Source organism: Pseudophryne corroboree, chromosome 6 (genome assembly GCF_028390025.1).
Source record: "Pseudophryne corroboree isolate aPseCor3 chromosome 6, aPseCor3.hap2, whole genome shotgun sequence".
NCBI lineage: Eukaryota > Metazoa > Chordata > Amphibia > Anura > Myobatrachidae > Pseudophryne > Pseudophryne corroboree.
Window position 1 is genome coordinate 256,379,215 of NC_086449.1, and position 19,432 is coordinate 256,398,646.

The 19,432-nt window shown below is 47.6% G+C and overlaps 1 protein-coding gene across 5 annotated transcripts in view; it reads left to right on the forward strand.

The window, feature by feature from the left end:
• The window catches only part of IL16 (interleukin 16), a 208,729-nt gene that overhangs the window by 89,891 nt on the left and 99,406 nt on the right, over window positions 1-19,432 (forward strand). For all 5 annotated transcript variants that reach the window (XM_063925927.1, XM_063925929.1, XM_063925928.1 and 2 more), the window contains 3 exons: window positions 462-594; window positions 1,398-1,470; window positions 5,078-5,496. In XM_063925927.1, coding sequence (XP_063781997.1) covers window positions 462-594; window positions 1,398-1,470; window positions 5,078-5,496 — 625 coding nt within the window. The remainder of the gene's footprint in view (window positions 1-461; window positions 595-1,397; window positions 1,471-5,077; window positions 5,497-19,432) is intronic.

Here is a 19,432-nt window from a genome sequence, read left to right on the forward strand (position 1 = left end):
GTTGGTATTAACAATGGGTTGTGGCCATGCTCCAACCTTGACCTCACCCCATCTAATACTAGGCCCAAGAAATTTTCTTAGGCTTTCAGGCAGTGGCGGATCCGGTTCTCCATTGTACTATACCTCTGGCCACTATACAGCAGTGCACATCTGCCCGGGAGATAGCAGCCTCCCTATCCAGCCCAGCACATGCTGCTTTGTGATGTGCTGGGCTAGGGAGGGACCAGGGATGTCAGCAGCAGCAGCAGTCTCTGCTATCCTTCTGCCCGATGTAACACTGCACTGCTATACTGTGGCAAGTGGCAGTGGGCAGGAAAGAAGTGTTATGCCCTGATCACAACTCCTGGATCCACTCCTGGCTCCCAGCACAAGCTTATGAAGTTAGATATAAAGTGGACTATAAAATATAACGGCACATTTTCTCTGTAATAAATATTTTTTGTCTCTTGCTTTACTTTTAGAAAAGGTGATGAGATTGTGGAAATAAATGAGCATGCAGTTAGCAACAAGTCACTGAATGAAGTCTATGCACTGTTAAGCCACTGCCACCCTGGAGCAATCATCATTCTGATCAGCAGGCATCCAGACCCTCAGGTAATGAAATAGCGCCATATTTAATTACACCTCGTGCTGGACTAGCCTAAATATACAGTATTTATCTGTAGGAATGGGATCCCTGGTGACAAAACTCAACCACAAGACGTAACCTGGCACTGATGCCCTACATATGTATCGGCCCCATATCATAGAACACAGAACACTACTAGAACGGGCATTTACACATTCAAACGGGTTGGGTTTGTGTGACGGTCACCATACCGACGCCTGGATCTGGCTTTTAGATGCCTGCCGGGGGGAGGGGGGCGCAACGATTGTTGGGATTGTGAGGGGGTTGGATTCTGGCATCGGTATTGTGACTGGCGGTCTCCTGACCGCCGGTCACATAACTACATCTCATTCAAACATATACACAAGCAATTTTGTTAATTGCTTTGAATCCTGAAGTTGTCTAATAATTTTATTTCTAAATAAAATGGGGATAAAGTAAAGTAAAGATATCAGCCCACCATTACAGACATACCTACCACATCTGTATTCTGCTCCTTGTGAAATCATAGCTCAGCACCGAGCATTCACAGGTATGAGGTTGCCAGCTGCTGCTTCCATGCCACTGTCACACATTCAGTGATTATACCATTGCGCACTAGGCACAGCCCCGTGCATAGGACTATTTCTTCACTACAGAGTCAGTGCCATTTATGCACCCACTGAATTGACGTACCTTAGGTAATGAACAATAAGACTTACTTTGAGTTATATTCAAGTGTTTTTACTAATATACTGTTTAAACTGTACCTGTTTTACAGCACTCATTGTGGTGTTTGAACATTTTACAGGTGTCTGAGCAGCAGCTGCAGCAGGCTATGACTGAGGCTCTGGAAAAGGAACATCCTCAGTGGAACATGGACGGTAATGTTTAGTGACAATCTTAGGGGTTGTTCCAATTAGCTGGTAACCCTGAACTCATGGATTTTTGTGGCCAGGTTCTTATCAGGGCTGCATGCATAAACAAGTTCAGGGGCAAGTTGGTGTGCCATTGCTGGTGTTTCATTGTCAATTGGGGCAGCACGTAGGGTGTAATGGTTAGCATTACTGACTCACAGCACTGAGGTCATGGTTTTGATTCCCACCACGGCTCTAACTGTGTGGAGTTTGTATATTCTCCCTGTACTTGCGTGGGTTTCCTCCGGGTACTTCGGTTTCCTACCATAATCCTAAAATATACTGTTAGGTTAACTGGCTCCAAACAAAATTAACTCTAGGGTGAATGTGTCTGTATGTACATGTGGTAGGGAATATAGATTGTAAGCTCCACTGGGGCAGGTACTGATGTGAATGGCCAAATATTCTCTGTAAAGTGCTGCAGAATGTGTGTGTGCTATATAAATAACTGGTAATAAATAAATAAATAAATAAATTATAACAGCACATCAAGCCGTTCATGACTAAGGGCAGGATGTACTAAAGAAAAAATGCGGTAAAACCCTAATTTTCGGGGTTTTACCTCAATTTCAAATGTACTAACCTCCGGCCACCCAGTTAATGATGCATAGGGTATTGCCATCTTTTTATGGCGATACCCTATAGAAGCCTATGGGCTTCTTGCTGCATCCCGCCGCCTCCCCCATCCTGGCGTCGCTCACGCCGTCCCCCCCGGCAAACCTGTATGCAGGAAGCCTGTGGTCCTGGTACCCAAACTCCTTCTCCCCCAGCAACACAGCCAGTGGTACTTCCGGCTGTAGGGAGCAGGAGGAGGAGCCCGGGACTGATTGCTGACATCATCTCCCAGGGCTGGGAGTTGATGGTGAGCCTGTGCACACCTTCTCACAGTTATCGCGAGGGGCCTCTGTCAACACATTGGGATGTTAATCGCAAATGTTAGTACATATGCAATTAGCATCGCTGCGGTGGGCGGCGATGTATTTTAATACATTCCGTCCTAATTGAATAAACACCTTTAGAATGTACAGTAGTGCTTAATGGGAAAGTGTCCTATAAAATGCTGTACAGTTGAGAAATACTGTATGGGGTCTATGTACTAAGCCTTGGAGAGAGATAAAGTGGACAGATATAAAGTACCAGCCAATCAGCTTCCTACCTGCCATGTTACAGGCTGTGTTTGAAAAATGCCAGTTAGGATTAGGTTGGCTGGTACTTTATCACCGTCCACTTTATCTCGTCCAAGGCTTATTACATAGACCACTAAATTTGTAATAAAAGTTTATAATAACAATAGACATAACTGTTCACTGAGAGGAGAAGTACTATACAGTACATATAATTTATTTGAAAATTCCACAGACTGCTGAGAACTGTAGTTCCACAACAGTAGGAGAGTCACAAGTTACCTATCTGTAGTTTACAGGCCATATAGTAGTTACATCATATGACTCACCTATAACTTACACTGCCATCTAGTGGTTGTAGGTTGAACAGGTCGCACAATGAATTCAAATCCGTATTAACTTTCATTACATCCATTTTAGCATACCACCCAACATCCGTAGCCCTGAAGGTGGGACCCATCTCCCAAAAACGGAGCATGGCCTATTGAAAGGGGGCGCGGACTCCTGTGAATATTAAATACTATATAGATTGCTTTCAAATGTTTAAATCACACCAAGGCAATGTTCATTTTACTTTTTTTTTTTTAACTAAAGATTGAGTCATTTGAATATACGGTTGTGTCCTCATACATGGATTCAGTCATGCAAACAGCCCTCTCAGCAAGCCAAGTCATGAGTGTCTTTTTCGCTCAAAAATGATGTCTTATACGGACAGACAAAACAACTGGAAGTGACTACTTTGCTAAATTGCTCTCATCAATTTCATGTGCGACACATTCATTCCTTGTTCAACACATTTTTCTAAAACCAATCAAGTTGTACTGTAGGACTGAAATTTCTACTTTAAATCCCATGGCAAAACCGCTGAACCCCCCTCCAGCTGATTCACAGAAATCTCCTGCAGAATGCTAATCATCACTACACATTGCAGTCCTGATTATTATCAATGAGGACTACAAACTAAACCCTATGTACTTAACCCTGAAAAGTAAAGCCATGTATTTATTACCAGTTATTTATATAGCGCACACATATTCCGTAGCGCTTTTCAGAGAATAATTGTCCATTCACATCAGTCCCTGCCCCAGTGGAGCATACAATCTATAGTCCCTACCACATGTACATGCACACACATTCATGCTAGGGTTAAGTTTTGTTGGGAGCTAATTAACCTGCCAGTATATTTTTGGATTGTGGGAGGAAACTGGAGTACCCGGAGGAAACCCACGCAAGCACGGGGCTTAATAAATATACTCCACACAGTTAGGTCCATGGTGGGAATTGAACCCATGATCTCAGTGCTGTGAGGCAGTAATGCATACTTGCCTACCTGACCCTCTCCATGAGGGAGAAAATGCTCTGTTCCTGGACTTTCCTGGTAATGTATGATTGCCATCACCTGTGGTGAAACACCTTTCTTATCAATTAACTAGCTCACCACAGGTGATGGCAATCATACATTACCAGGAAAGTCCAGGAACAGATCATTTTCTCCCTCATGGAGAGGGTCAGGTAGGCAAGTATGCAGTAATGCTAACCATTACACCATCCGTATTGCCCATCTTTAGAGTGTCCTGTGCTCCCCCCCCCCCCTCCCCCCAGTGCTGTAAAGTGAGATGCTGGCTTCACAGCATCAGTTTACTGCACCAGGGGTCACAGCAGGAGCACAGTGATCAGATAACCGGCTGCCCTCATCGGATCACCGTTCACTGGTTCCTAGATGCAGATAAGTATTACTTTGATTTTTTTTCTTTTATAATTATTTTTTTTTTACACGAATCGATCAGCCTGTGGTCTATCAGACACACATTGCTTATCACAGGGGCTGGATCCGAACTCAGCCTTCACTGCCAGCATGTGGGATGCCCTATTAATGCTACAATATCTGAAGATAGTGTTATTATGACAGGGTTCCCACCCTTTTTACATTAGTAAATTCAGGCAGATCACATTTCCCATTACAATTATAGGAAATGTGATCTGAAAAATGTTAATATAACGGCTTGGAGGAGAATTTTGCGAATTCTTCTCCAACTGCCCTTTAAGACATTCAGGTGATATTAAAATAATAAAACACCCTTTTCACGTTATTTTAGGTAAAATAATTTTGATAAACATGCCCGTTAGAGTTAAATGTAAAATTGCGTATAGATGTATCCGCCACAAAAATTCCAATGGATTGTGCTAAAGACATGCCACCTAAAAGGCGTATTTTAAAGATGCATCTTTAAAAGGGCATGGCTGATTTGTGTTTACCCTACTGTACTGAACTTACATGTATACACCCCTGGCTCCCCTTCTCTCAGCACAAGTGGATGCATCTGTAAGGTGCGAGCAACACTAAATGGATTTTTCGTCCAGGTCTAAATGAGGCTCAATGTTTTCGGAAGCACAAATTATATCACTGGCAAATATTTGAAATGATGTAACATTAAATGTATTTATTGCAGGTGATAAAAGGATGGGATCATGCTGCCATGGTAAATACCAGTGTGAGAGCTGTATAGAGAGGCACGTTGCATTCTTGTATTACAGTCGGAGAGAACAGAAGCAAATGGTTCGCTCCAGCAGTGACAGCAATTATAACCCCAGGTCCATGTGTGCTAGCACAGACTCCTACCAAGGCTATGGCATGAAGACCAGAGTGCATAGTGTGGATGTGCCTGTGAGAACGGAGCCTGCGCAGATGCATTATTCTGTCCCCGTCAGCTTAGAAGACCATTCAGCTCTTGCCAGTGAGGCTCTGAGTACAAATAAGGTTCTCTGCAAGAAAAACAGTGGACACTCAGGAGAGATCATAGTTAAGAAACTAACATCAAAACCAGCCCCACCACCCAGGAAGTACTATAAGCAAGATACAAGGGATGATGTAAGTGCATTACTTCCTACATAGAACCTACTGTTGTTTGCTACTAGTGACAGCAGACTATACTACAAAATGCATTGCCAACCCAATTAAACCTACATCATTTTATTTTTCTCATTACCCATTATTTTACGGATGCAAAATAAAATAACTTGGCACATTTAGGCCATACTTACCCACTCTCCGTGAAGCTGCGGGAGGCTCCCGTTTTTTGGGGTAGCCCCCCGAAACCCCTGGAAGAGTGGGCAGGTCTCCTGCATCCTGTTCGCACCCTAGTGATGCAGGCAGGATGGAGAGATAATCTCCCGTATTCGCGGGTCCGTCGACTGGGGAAGGGGTTAAAATTACGCAAATTGTGTCATTTTAGCCCTGCCCCCTTCCCGCGGACCAGCGAATCGTGGTGTTTTCCGATGTGGGGGCGGGGCTTGGTGATGTCACAGTCCCCCAAAGACTCCTGCAGCGCCTCCTCTCCGGGCTTCTCCTGGAGAGGAGAAATATAATGTAGGCAAGTATGATTACTGATACTAATCCAGGGGCCGATTCAGATCTGATTGCTAGGCTGCGTTTTCTCACAGCCTGCGATCAGATCTGAACTGCGCATGCGTATGCACCGCATTGCGCAGGTGCAATGGTCCGCTGCAATGGGGATCATCGGGCAGCGACAGGATGGTGCGAAAATTCCGTACACACCGGCGATCGCAAAGAGATTGACAGGAAGAGGACATTTGTGGATGGCAACTGACCATTTTAAAGGAGTGTCTGGGAAAACGCAGGAGGGACCAGGTGTTTGGAGGGAGGGTTTCTGATGTCAACTCTGGCCCCGATCATTGCAACGGCTGAGTAAGTCCTGGGCTGAGCAGAAACTGCACACACTTATGTTTGCACACCTGCACACGCACCATACCCTCCCCTGTAGGTGGCGACTTCGGGCCCTGCGCGTTCACACTAGCTGGAAAATTGAGTAAATGCAATCACATCGTGGATACGAGTGATCCTGAACAAGGACCTATGGTGGAAGTATTTTAGTTATTTTAGGAGCCAGTATCTAGTATTACATTGTTTATTACAACTTACCAGCAATTTATTAACTGATAACTGGACAGCATAGTTAGGGGGTTATTCAGAGATGTGTGGCACCGCTGCCATGTTTATTATCACAGGAAATGCAGGCGACATCGTCTGCCGGCCCCGAAAACGGCCATGACACACCTGCTTTTCCTGCCCTCATCCCCCCCAACGACGTGTCGCTGCCCCCGGACACCCGTTGCCTGTCAATCACCATCCGGGGTGCACTCCCATAGTGAAGGGTCGTGCACACGCACTATGGTTGGTGGGCATGTGCAGACTCTTTGGACGTGGACCTGCATGCGAACGCAGTGGCTGCGTACATCTCTGAATAAGGCCCCTAGTTTTGCCTTCATGCTTCTCTCTGTAGAAAGTGCATATACATAGGTCTGTGCCCGCTCTTGTTTTGCTGAGTGTTTACTGTAAGCATTGCTACAGTAGGTGCTCCTGCATGTAGCCAGCATTTAATAGAAACACTACAAACTCCGATTTGTGAGAGACAAATGTATAAGTGGGTATAATCATGCATAAATACTGCTGGGGCATGACTTTACAAAGCATCAATTCTGACAAGAGGGTAACTGCACACTGTGGGATTGATTCAGCCTTGCACGCATGTTGGCTGCAAATGTGGTCGCATTGCCTGCTCGAAAATAAATGCACCTGTAGTCAGAGTTGGCTGCACCTATGTGGCTGCAGTGCCATATTCATCCTCTTGTAAAAGTAGCTGTTGTCACTTAGAAAATGAGGGTGTGGCCATCCATCTTGGCACATTCACTGCTAATGTGAGTAAGCCAGGGGCGGGGTTGAACTGCTGATTGACTGCTGATCTCATCCTGTCAAGTCAGCGAGATAGGTCAGCCCCTCCCGACACATACAATGAGTGTGTTGTATGTGTGTAAAGGCCCCCATATATCAGTGGCCCCGATTCCCCCAACCACCAATCGGCGAATCCCTGGGCAATCAGGGAAATTAAACATGTTAAAAATGCTTGATTTGCCAATCCCGACTGTTTTCAGCAATCGGGATTTTTTAAAATGCTTAATAATCCTTATCCTCCGACCTGACCTTTGGGGGATCTGCAAATAGTGGCAATATGTTGCTGATCTATAGGAACCTTAAACCAGACTCATAGCGTGGGGCAGTGATGGCCCACAGGGCTGCATGCTGACAGCCTAGCAGCACAGAGGCAGAACACTCTGCAGTCGCAGTGCAAGCAAGGGGGCAAAAAAAATAAGATTTTACTTACCGGTAAATCTATTTCTCGTAGTCCGTAGAGGACGCTGGGACTCCGTAAGGACCATGGGAAATAGACGGGCTCCGCAGGAGATAGGGCACTTTAAGAAAGCTTTGGATTCTGGGTGTGCACTGGCTCCTCCCTCTATGCCCCTCCTCCAGACCTCAGTTAGGGAAACTGTGCCCAGAGAAGATGGACAGTACGAGGAAGGATTTTTATAAATCTAAGGGCGAGATCCATACCAGCCACACCAATCACACCGTATAACTTGTGATAAACTACCCAGTTAACAGTATGAACAACAACATAGCCTCGGATCAACCGATAAACTATAACATAACCCTTATGTAAGCATTAACTATATACAAGTCTTGCAGAAGAAGTCCGCACTTGGGACGGGTGCCCAGCATCCCCTACGGACTACGAGAAATAGATTTACCGGTAAGTAAAATCTTATTTTCTCTAACGTCCTTGAGGATGCTGGGACTCCGTAAGGACCATGGGGATTATACCAAAGCTCCCAAACGGGCGGAAGAGTGCGGATGACTCTGCAGCACCGAATTGAGCAAACAGGAGGTCCTCCTCAGCCAGGGTATCAAATTACCAGAACTTTGCAAAGGTATTTGACCCCGACCAAGTAGCAGCTCGGCACAGCTGTAGTGCCGAGACCCCTCGGGCAGCCGCCCAAGAAGAGCCCACCTTCCTAGTGGAATGGGCCTAAACTGATTTAGGTAACGGTTGAATCGTGTTACAGATCCAGCTAGCAATAGTCTGCTTTGAAGCAGGGCCGCCAACCTTGTTGGCTGTATACAGGACAAACAGTGCTTCTGTTCTGCAGATCCTAGCCGTTCTGGCCACGTAAATTTTCAAAGCCCTGACCACATCAAGGGACTCGGAATCCTCCAAGTCACGCGTAGCCACAGGCACGACAATAGGTTGGTTCATATGAAAGGATAAGACCACCTTTGGCAGGAATTGAGGACGGGTCCGCAATTTCGCTCTATCCATATGGACAATCAGATAGGGCTTTTAGTGAGAAAAGCCTCCAATTCCGAAACTCGCCTAGCCGAAGCCAAGGCTAACAACATGACCACCTTCCAGGTGAAATATTTCAACACCACTGACTTGAGTGGTTCAAACCAATGTGACTTAAGGAACCGTAACACCACGTTAAGGTCCCAAGGCGTCACCGGCGGTACAAAAGGAGGCTAAAAATGCAGTACTCCCTACACAAACGTTTGTACTTCAGGAAGAGAAGCCAATTCTTTTTAGAAGAAAATGGATAAGGCTGAAATTTGAACCTTTATCGATCCTAATTTCAGGCCCAAGTTCGCTCCAGTTTGAAGGAAGTGAAGCAGACGGCCCAAAAGGAATTCCTCCATAGGAGCATTCCTGACATCACATCAGGAAACATATTTTCGCCATATTCAGTGATAATGTTTCAATGTCACTTCCTTCCTAGCCTTAATTAGGGTAGGAATGACCTCCTCCGGAATACCCATTACCGCTAGGATCCTGCGTTGAACCGCCATGCCGTCAAACACAGCCACGGTAAGTCTTGGAACAGACAGGGCCCCTGCTGCAGCAGATCCTGTCTTAGAGGAAGAGGCCACGGATTCTCTGTGAGCATTTCCTGCAGATCTGGATACCAGGTCCTCCGTGTCCAATCTGGAACAATGAGAATTGGCCTCACTCCTCTTTTTCTTATTATCCTCCACACCATGGGTATGAGAGGAAGAGGAGTAAACACAGAGACCGACCGGAACACCCACGGTGTCACTAGGGCGTCCACAGCTTACTGCCTTAAGGTCTCCAGACCTGGCGCAATAACTCAGCGGCTTTGTGTTGAGACGGGACGCCATCATGTCTATCAGTGGCAGTCTCCACCGAATTGCAATCTGTGTTAAGACTTCCTGTTGAAGTCCCCACTCTCCAGGACGTAGGTCGTGTCCGCTGAGGAAGTCTGCTTCCCAGTCGTCCACTCCCAGAATGAACACTGCTGACAGTGCGCTTACATGATTCTCCGCCCAGCGAAGAATTCTGGTGGCTTCCGCCATTGCCACTCTGCTCCTTGTGCCGCCTTGGCGGTTTACATGAGCTACTGCGGTGACGTTGTCTGACTGGATCAGAACCGGTTGGTCACGAAGTAGGGTCTCCGCCTGACGTAGGGCGTTGTATATGGCCCTTAGTTCCAAGAAGTGAAGACAAGTCTCTTCACTTGACCAAAGACCTTGGACATTTTATTTTTCCCTGTGTGACTGCTCCCCAACCTCGGAGGCTCGCGTCCGTGGTCACCAGGATCCAGTCCTGAATGCCGAACCTGCTGCCCTATAGAAGGTGAGCACCCTGCAGCCACCACAGGAGAGATACCCTGGCCCTGGGGGAGAGGGTGATCAACTGATGAATCTGTAGATGTGACCAGGACCACTTGTCCAGTAGGTCCCATTTGAAAGACCTTGCATGGAACCTGCCGAAGGGAATGATTATCCCCGGACTCGGGTGCAGCGATGCCGACACCTGTCTTGGTTTCAATAAGTTCCTGACCAGAGTCATGAGTTCCTGGGCCTTCTCTATCTGAAGGTAAACCCCTTTCTGGTCCGTATCCAGTATCATACCCAAGAAGGGCAGACTAGTCATAGGAACCAACTGTGACTTCGGGATATTGAGAAACTAGCCGTGTTGCTGTGACACCTTCAGCGAAAGTGACACGCTGTTCACAACTGCTCTTTTGATCTCGCCTTATAGGAGATCGTCCAAGTATGGGATAACTGTGACTCCTAGCTTGCGTAGGAGCACCATCATTTCCGCCCATTACCCTGAAATTGGTAATGACAATACTGTACCGCAATTCTCAGGTTTGCCTGATGGGGTGGATAAATGGGAACATGAAGGTATGCAGCCTTTATGTCTAGATACACCATCAAATCCCCCCTTTCCAAACTGGCCATGATTGCTCTGAGCGATTCCACCTTAAATTTGAACCTTTTCCAGTATAGGTTCAGAGGTTTTAATTTTAAATAGGTCTGACTGAACCGTACGTATTCGGGACTACAGCCAAGGTTGAGTAATAGCCCCTTCCTTTTTGCAGGAGGAGAACCTTGAGCACCACCTGTTGGAGATACAATGTGTGAATTGTATTTAATATAACTCCCCTGCTGGGGGAGAAGCTGGTAGGTCCGATAAGGAAAACCGGCGAGGAGGCACCTTTCAAATTCCTTTGTAACCCTGAGAAAAAATTTTATTGCCCCGGGATCCACCTGTGAGTGAACTCAGATGTGGCTGAAGAGTCGAAGACGTGCTCCCCCTGGGACGGACTCCCTTAGCGGAGCTCCTGCATCCTGCGGTGGATGTAGTAGAGGCCGGGGAGGACTTCTGTTCCTGGGAACTAGCTGTGCCCCGTGCCCTTACCTCTGGTAAGAAAGGACACTCCTCATACTTTCTTGTTATTCTGCAACCGAAAGGACTGCATTTGATAATGTCGTGCCTTCTTAGTCTGTGAGGGAATATAAGGCAAAAGATCAGAATTACCAGCTATAGCTGTGTAGACCAGGTTCGAGAGCCCTTCTCCACACAATTCCTCAGCCTTGTGAGGTAAACCCTCCATATGCCTCTTTTAGTCGGCATCACCTGTCCATTGCATGTTCCACAGGACAAGTCTAGCAGAAATCGACATAGCGTTGACTCTAGAACCCAGTAGACTAAAGTCTCTTTGGGCATGTCTTATTTATATATATATATATATATATATATATATATAAGAAAAACATCTTTTACATATAAATAAAATAAGATTTTACTCACCGGTAAATCTATTTCTCGTAGTCCGTAGTGGATGCTGGGAACTCCGTAAGGACCATGGGGAATAGACGGGCTCCGCAGGAGACTGGGAACTCTAAAAGAAAGATTAGGTACTATCTGGTGTGCACTGGCTCCTCCCACCATGACCCTCCTCCAGACCTCAGTTAGGATACTGTGCCCGGTAGAGCTGACACAATAAGGAAGGATTTTGAATCCCGGGTAAGACTCATACCAGCCACACCAATCACACCGTATAACTCGTGATACTATACCCAGTTAACAGTATGAAATATAACTGAGCCTCTCAACAGATGGCTCAACAATAACCCTTAGTTAGGCAATCACTACATACAAGTATTGCAGACAATCCGCACTTGGGATGGGCGCCCAGCATCCACTACGGACTACGAGAAATAGATTTACCGGTGAGTAAAATCTTATTTTCTCTGACGTCCTAGTGAATGCTGGGAACTCCGTAAAGACCATTGGGATTATACCAAAGCTCCCAAACGGGCGGGAGAGTGCGGATGACTCTGCAGCACCGAATGAGAGAACTCAAGGTCCTCCTCTGCCAGGGTATCAAAATTGTAGAATTTTGCAAGCGTGTTTGCCCCTGACCAAGTTGCAGCTCGGCAAAGTTGTAAAGCCGAGACCCCTCGGGCAGCCGCCCAAGATGAGCCCACTTTCCTCGTGGAATGGGCTTTTACTGATTTAGGATGCGGCAATCCAGCCGCAGAATGCTCCAGCTGAATTGTGCTACAAATTCAGCGAGCAATAGTCTGCTTAGAAGCAGGAGCACCTATTTTGTTGGGTGCCTACAGGATAAAAAGCGAGTCAGTTTTCCTGACTCCAGCCGTCCTGGAAATATCAATTTTTAAGGCCCTGACTACGTCCAGTAACTTGGAATCTTCCAAGTCCCTAGTAGCCGCAGGCACTACAATAGGTTGGTTCAAGTGAAAAGCTGATACCACCTTAGGGAGAAACTGGGGACGAGTCCTCAATTCTGCCCTATCCATATGGAAAATCAGATAAGGGCTTTTACATGACAAAGCCACCAATTCTGACACACGCCTGGCCGAAGCCAAGGCCAATAACATGACCACTTTCCACGTGAGATATTTCAAATCCACAGTTTTAAGTGGCTCAAACCAATGTGATTTTAGGAAACTCAACACCACGTTGAGATCCCAAGGTGCCACAGGAGGCACAAAAGGGGGCTGAATATGTAGCACTCCCTTTACAAATGTCTGAACTCCAGGCAGTGAAGCCAGTTCTTTCTGGAAGAAAATCGACAGAGCCGAAATCTGGACCTTAATGGAACCCAAGTTTAGGCCCATAGTCACTCCTGACTGTAGGAAGTGCAGAAAACGACCCAGCTGAAATTCCTCTGTTGGGGCCTTCCTGGCCTCACACCACGCAACATATTTTCGCCAAATACGGTGATAATGGTTTGCGGTTACTTCTTTCCTGGCTTTTATCAGCGTAGGAATGACTTCCTCCGGAATGCCCTTTTCCTTTAGGATCCGGAATTCAACCGCCATGCCGTCAAACGCAGCCGCGGTAAGTCTTGGAACAGACAGGGCCCCTGCTGTAGCAGATCCTGTCTGAGCGGTAGAGGCCATGGGTCCTCTGATATCATTTCTTGAAGTTCTGGGTACCAAGCTCTTCTTGGCCCATCCGGAACCATGAGTATCGTTCTTACTCCTCGTTTTCTTATTATTCTCAGTACCTTTGGTATGAGAGGCAGAGGAGGGAATACATAAACCGATTGGTACACCCACGGTGTCACTAGAGCGTCCACAGCTATTGCCTGAGGGTCCCTTGACCTGGCGCAATATCTAGTTTTTTGTTTAGGCGGGACGCCATCATGTCCACCTGTGGCCTTTCCCAACGGTTTACCAACAGTTGGAAGACTTCTGGATGAAGTCCCCACTCTCCCGGGTGTAGGTCGTGTCTGCTGAGGAAGTCTGCTTCCCAGTTGACCACTCCCGGAATGAACACTGCTGACAGTGCTAAGACGTGATTTTCCGCCCATCGGAGAATCCTTGTGGCTTCTGCCATCGCCATCCTGCTTCTTGTGCCGCCCTGTCGGTTTACATGGGCGACCGCCGTGATGTTGTCTGATTGGATCAGTACCAGCTGGTTTTGAAGCAGAGGCCTTGCCAGACTTAGGGCATTGTAAATGGCCCTCAGTTCCAGAATATTTATGTGTAGGGACGACTCCTGACTTGACCAAAGTCCTTGGAAATTTCTTCCCTGTGTGACTGCCCCCCAGCCTCGAAGGCTGGCATCCGTGGTTACCAGGACCCAGTCCTGTATGCCGAATCTGCGGCCCTCTTGAAGATTAGCACTCTGCAGCCACCACAGTAGAGATACCCTGGTCCTTGGAGACAGGGTTATCAGCCGATGCATCTGAAGATGCGATCCCGACCACTTGTCCAAGAGGTTCCACTGAAAGGTTCTTGCATGGAACCTGCCGAATGGAATTTTGCTTCGTAAGAAGCTACCATTTTTCCCAGGACTCGTGTGCAGTGATGCACCGATACCTGTTTTGGTTTCAGGAGGTCTCTGACTAGAGATGACAGCTCCTTGGCTTTCTCCTGCGGGAGATAGTGCTACTCCGACCAACAACTCCTCCTTGGACCTCGCCTTTATAAGGAGATCGTCCAAGTACGGGATAATTAAAACTCCCTTTTTTTCGAAGGAGTATCATCATTTCTGCCATTACCTTGGTAAAGACCCTCGGTGCCGTGGACAGTCCAAACGGCAGTGTTTGGAATTGGTAATGGCAATCCTGTACCACAAATCTGAGGTACTCCTGGTGAGGATGGTAAATGGGGACATGTAGGTAAGCATCCTTGATGTCCAGGGATACCATGTAATCCCCCTCCTCCAGGCTTGCAATAACCGCCCTGAGCGATTCCATCTTGAACTTGAATTTTTTTATGTATGTGTTCAAGGATTTCAAATTTAAAATGGGTCTCACCGAACCGTCCGGTTTCGGTACCACAAACAGTGTGGAATAGTAACCCCGTCCTTGTTGAAGTAGGGGCACCTTGACTATCACCTGCTGGGAATACAGCTTGTGAATTGCCTCTAGCACAGCCTCCCTGCTTGAGGGAGTTGTCGGCAAGGCAGATTTGAGGAAACGGCGGGGGGGAGACGCCTCAAATTCCAGCTTGTACCCCTGAGATACTACTTGAAGGATCCAGGGATCCACCCGTGAGCGAGCTCACTGATCGCTGAAATTTTTGAGGCGGCCCCCCACCGTACGTGGCTACGCCTGTGGAGCCCCCGCGTTATGCGGTGGACTCAGAGGAAGCGGGGGAAGAATTTTGATTCTGGGAACTGGCTGACTGGTGCAGCTTTTTCCCTCTTCCCTCGTCTCTGTGCAGAAAGGAAGCGCCTTTGACCCGCTTGCTTTTCTGAAGCCGAAAGGACTGTACCTGATAATACAGTGCTTTCTTAGGCTGTGAGGAAACCTGAGGTAAAAAATTTTCTTCCCAGCTGTTGCTGTGGATACGAGGTCCCAGAGACCATCCCCAAACAATTCCTCACCCTTATAAGGCTCTATGTGCCTTTTAAAGTCAGCATCACCTGTCCAGTGTCGGGTCTCTAATATCCTCCTGACAGAATGGACATTGCATTAATTCTAGATGCCAGCCGGCAAAATATCTTTCTGTGCATCCCTCATATATAAGACGACGTCTTTAATATGCTCTTATGTTCGCAAAATAGTATCCCTGTTTGACAGGGTCACAGACCACGCTGCAGCAGCACTATCTGCAGGTCTCAGTCTAGTACCTGAGTGTGTAAATACAGACTTCAGGATAGCCTCCTGCTTTTTATCAGCAGGTACCTTCAAAGTGGCCGTATCCTAAGACGGCAGTGCCACCTTTTTTGACAAACGTGTGAGCGCCTTATCCACCCTAGGGGATATCTCCCAGCGTATCTTATCCTCTGGCGGGAAAGGGTACGCCATCAGTAACTTTTTAGAAATTACCAGTTTCTTATCGGGGGAACCCACGCTTTTTCACACTTCATTCACTCATTTGATGGGGGAACAAAACACTGCCTGCTTTTTCTCCCCAAACATAAAACCCTTTTTTAGTGGTACTTGGGTTAATGTCAGAAATGTGTAACACATTTTTTATTGCCGGGATCATGTAACGGATGTTCCTAGTGGATTGTGTATATGTCTCAACCTCGTCGACACTGGAGTCAGACTCCGTGTCGACATCTGTGTCTGCCATCTGAGGGAGCGGGCGTTTTTGAGCCCCTGATGGCCTTTGAGACGCCTGGGCAGGCGCGGGCTGAGAAGCCGGCTGTCCCACAGCTGTTACGTCATCCAGCCTTTTATGTAAGGAGTTGACACTGTCGGTTTATACCTTCCACCTATCCATCCACTCTGGTGTCGGCCCCACAGGGGGCGACATCACATTTATCGGCATCTGCTCTGCCACCACATAAGCCTCCTCATCAAACATGTCGACACAGCCGTACCGACACACCGCACACACACAGGGAATGCTCTGACTGAGGACAGGACCCCACACAGCCCTTTGGGGAGACAGAGAGAGAGTATGCCAGCACACACCAGAGCGCTATATAATTTAGGGATTAACACTATATTGAGTGAATTTTTCCCAATAGCTGCTTGTATATACAATATTGCGCCTAAATTGAGTGCCCCCCCCTCTCTTTTTAACCCTTTGAGCCTGCAAACTACAGGGGAGAGCCTGGGGAGCTGTCTTCCAGCTGCACTGTGAAGAGAAAATGGCGCCAGTGTGCTGAGGGAGATAGCTCCGCCCCTTTTTCGCTGACTTTTCACCCGCTTTTTTATGGATTCTGGCAAGGATATTTATCACATATATAGCCTCTGGGGCTATATATTGTGATATATTTGCCAGCCAAGGTGTTTTTATTGCTGCTCAGGGCGCCCCCCCCCCCAGCGCCCTGCACCCTCAGTGACCGGAGTGTGAGGTGTGTATGAGGAGCAATGGCGCACAGCTGCAGTGCTGTGCGCTACCTTGGTGAAGACTGATGTCTTCTGCCGCCTATTTTCCGGACCTCTTCTTGCTTCTGGCTCTGTAAGGGGGACGGCGGCGCGGCTCCGGGAACGAACACCAAGGCCAGTTCCATGCAGTCGATCCCTCTGGAGCTAATGGTGTCCAGTAGCCTAAGAATCCCAAGCTAGCTGCAAGCAGGTAGGTTCGCTTCTTCTCCCCTTAGTCCCTCGATGCAGTGAGCCTGTTGCCAGCAGGTCTCACTGTAAAATAAAAAACCTAAAATAAACTTTCTTTCTAGGAGCTCAGGAGAGCCCCTAGTGTGCATCCAGCTCGGCCGTGCACAGAAATCTAACTGAGGTCTGGAGGAGGGTCATGGTGGGAGGAGCCAGTGCACACCAGATAGTACCTAATCTTTCTTTTAGAGTGCCCAGTCTCCTGCAGAGCCCGTCTATTCCCCATGGTCCTTACGGAGTTCCCAGCATCCACTAGGACGTCAGAGAAATATATATATATATATATATATATATATATATATATATACACTAGGGACAATAACATGGCATCCTTATCTAGGGGTTAAACCACCGCTGATAAGGTATCTGACTACGCTGCTACAGCGCTATAAACCCATGCCGACACAATCGCCGGTCTGAGTAGTGTACCAGAATGTGTGTAAATGTACTTTTACTGCATGCTATCTGCAGGATCCCTGAGGATAGCTGTTAAGTCAGCGCTACCTTTTTGGGTAAACGTGTCAATGCCTTGTACACCCTAGGGGAAGATTCCCATCTTATCCTGGCCCCATTAGGGAAAGGATATTCCCTGAGAATTCTTTTTGGGAAGCTGCAGCTTCTTGTCTGGAGATTCCCGCTCTTTTCCTTCATGAGAGGAGGGAAATTTACCTCAGCTTTCTTCCCCTTAAACATGTGTACCCTTGTGTCAGGGACAGATGAGTCATCAGTGATATGCAAAACATCTTTTATTACAATAATCATATATTGAATACTTTTCTGCCAGTCTTGGCTGTACTTTGCATTATCGTAGTCGACACTGGAGTCAGACTCCGTGTCGATAACAGTGCCTATTATTTTGGATAGTAAGCGTTGTGAGACTCTGAAGGTCTCTGTGACATAGGGGCAGACATGGGTAGATTCCCTGTCTGTTCTTTTGTAATAAGGTCATCTTAGCACTTAATTTCACATATCCAATCAGGTGTCGGCGTTGTCGACAGAAAGACCACGCACCCACACAGATTTGCTCCATCTCTTCCTTCGGAGAGCCTTTTTCCGCAGACATGTCGACACACACGTACCGACACACTCCACACACACAGGGAATCTCTTATCTGAAGACAGGTTAACCCTAGGCCCTTTGGAGAGACAGAGAGAGAGAATGCCAGCACACACCCCAGCGCTATATAACCCAGGAAAAAACACAGAATGTTTACCCAGTAGCGCTGCTGTAATGTATAATCGCCAAATATGTCCCTCCCCCCCCCCCCCCCTCTACTTTAAAATCCTCTTCACCGTGTGTCAAGCAGGGGAGAGTCCGGGGAGCTTCCTCTCAGCGGTGCTGTGGAGAGAAAATGGCACTGGTGAGTGCTGAGGGAGAAGCCCCGCCCCCTCGGCGGCGGGCTTCTGTCCCGCTCAAACTTACTAAAATATGGCGGGGGCTCTTTTATATACATGTACAGTGCCCACCTGTACATGTATATATACTTTTTGCCATAAGAGAGGTGTTATATTGCTGCCCAGGGCGCCCCCCCTGCGCCCTGCACTCTTAAAGTGACCGGAGTATGTGAGGTGTACGGGAGCAATGACGCACAGCTGCGGTGCTGTGCGTTACCTCAGTGAAGCTCTGAAGGCTTATGCCGCCTGAGACGTCTTCTGACTTTGTTTCTTCTGTCTCTGTGAGGAGAACGGCGGTGCGGCTCCGGGGGTGGACGCCCAGTAAGAACCTGCGTTCACCCCCTCTGGAGCTAATGGTGTCCAGTAGCCGAGGAAGCAGAGCCTATCTTAGACAAGAAGGTCTGCCCCTCTCTCCTCAGTCCCTCGATGCAGGGAGCCTGTTGCCAGCAGTGCTCCCTGTGAAAATGTAGAAAAAATCCAAACAAAAATGCTTTCTAGGCAGAGAACTCAGGGAGCTACCTGCAGTGCACCCATCTCGCTCTGGGCACAGTGTAAAACTGAGGTCTGGAGGAGGGGCATAGAGGGAGGAGCCAGTGCACACCCAGAATCCAAAGCTTTCTTAAAGTGCCCTATCTCCTGCGGAGCCCGTCTATTCCCCATGGTCCTTACGGAGTCCCAGCATCCTCAAGGACGTTAGAGAAATATCCATTGGGCACACGGCTACCATCAATGCTGGGAAACCATTGATGGTTTCTAATCATTGATGGTCGACGGCCATCCGTACACAATTTACATGTGCCACACCTGCAATGCAACATGGTTTTACCAAGGTGCACAGTTACTTGTTATTTCGCTTACTAACAATCCCAAATACTTCTCCATACTTCACTTGCAATCCAGAAATAAGAAGACGCTACTGTGGGCCAGGCCCTGACACAGGTCTAGCAGCAGATGAAAAGTACCAATGTTCGGTACTTTGTACATGTGCAGTAGAGATGAGCGGGTTCGGTTCCTCGGAAACCGAACCCGCCCGAACTTCAGGTTTTTTTACACGGGTCCGAGCGACTCGGATCTTCCCGCCTTGCTCGGTTAACCCGAGCGCGCCCGAACGTCATCATCCCGCTGTCGGATTCTCGCGAGGCTCGGATTCTATCGCGAGACTCGGATTCTATATAAGGAGCCGCGCGTCGCCGCCATTTTCA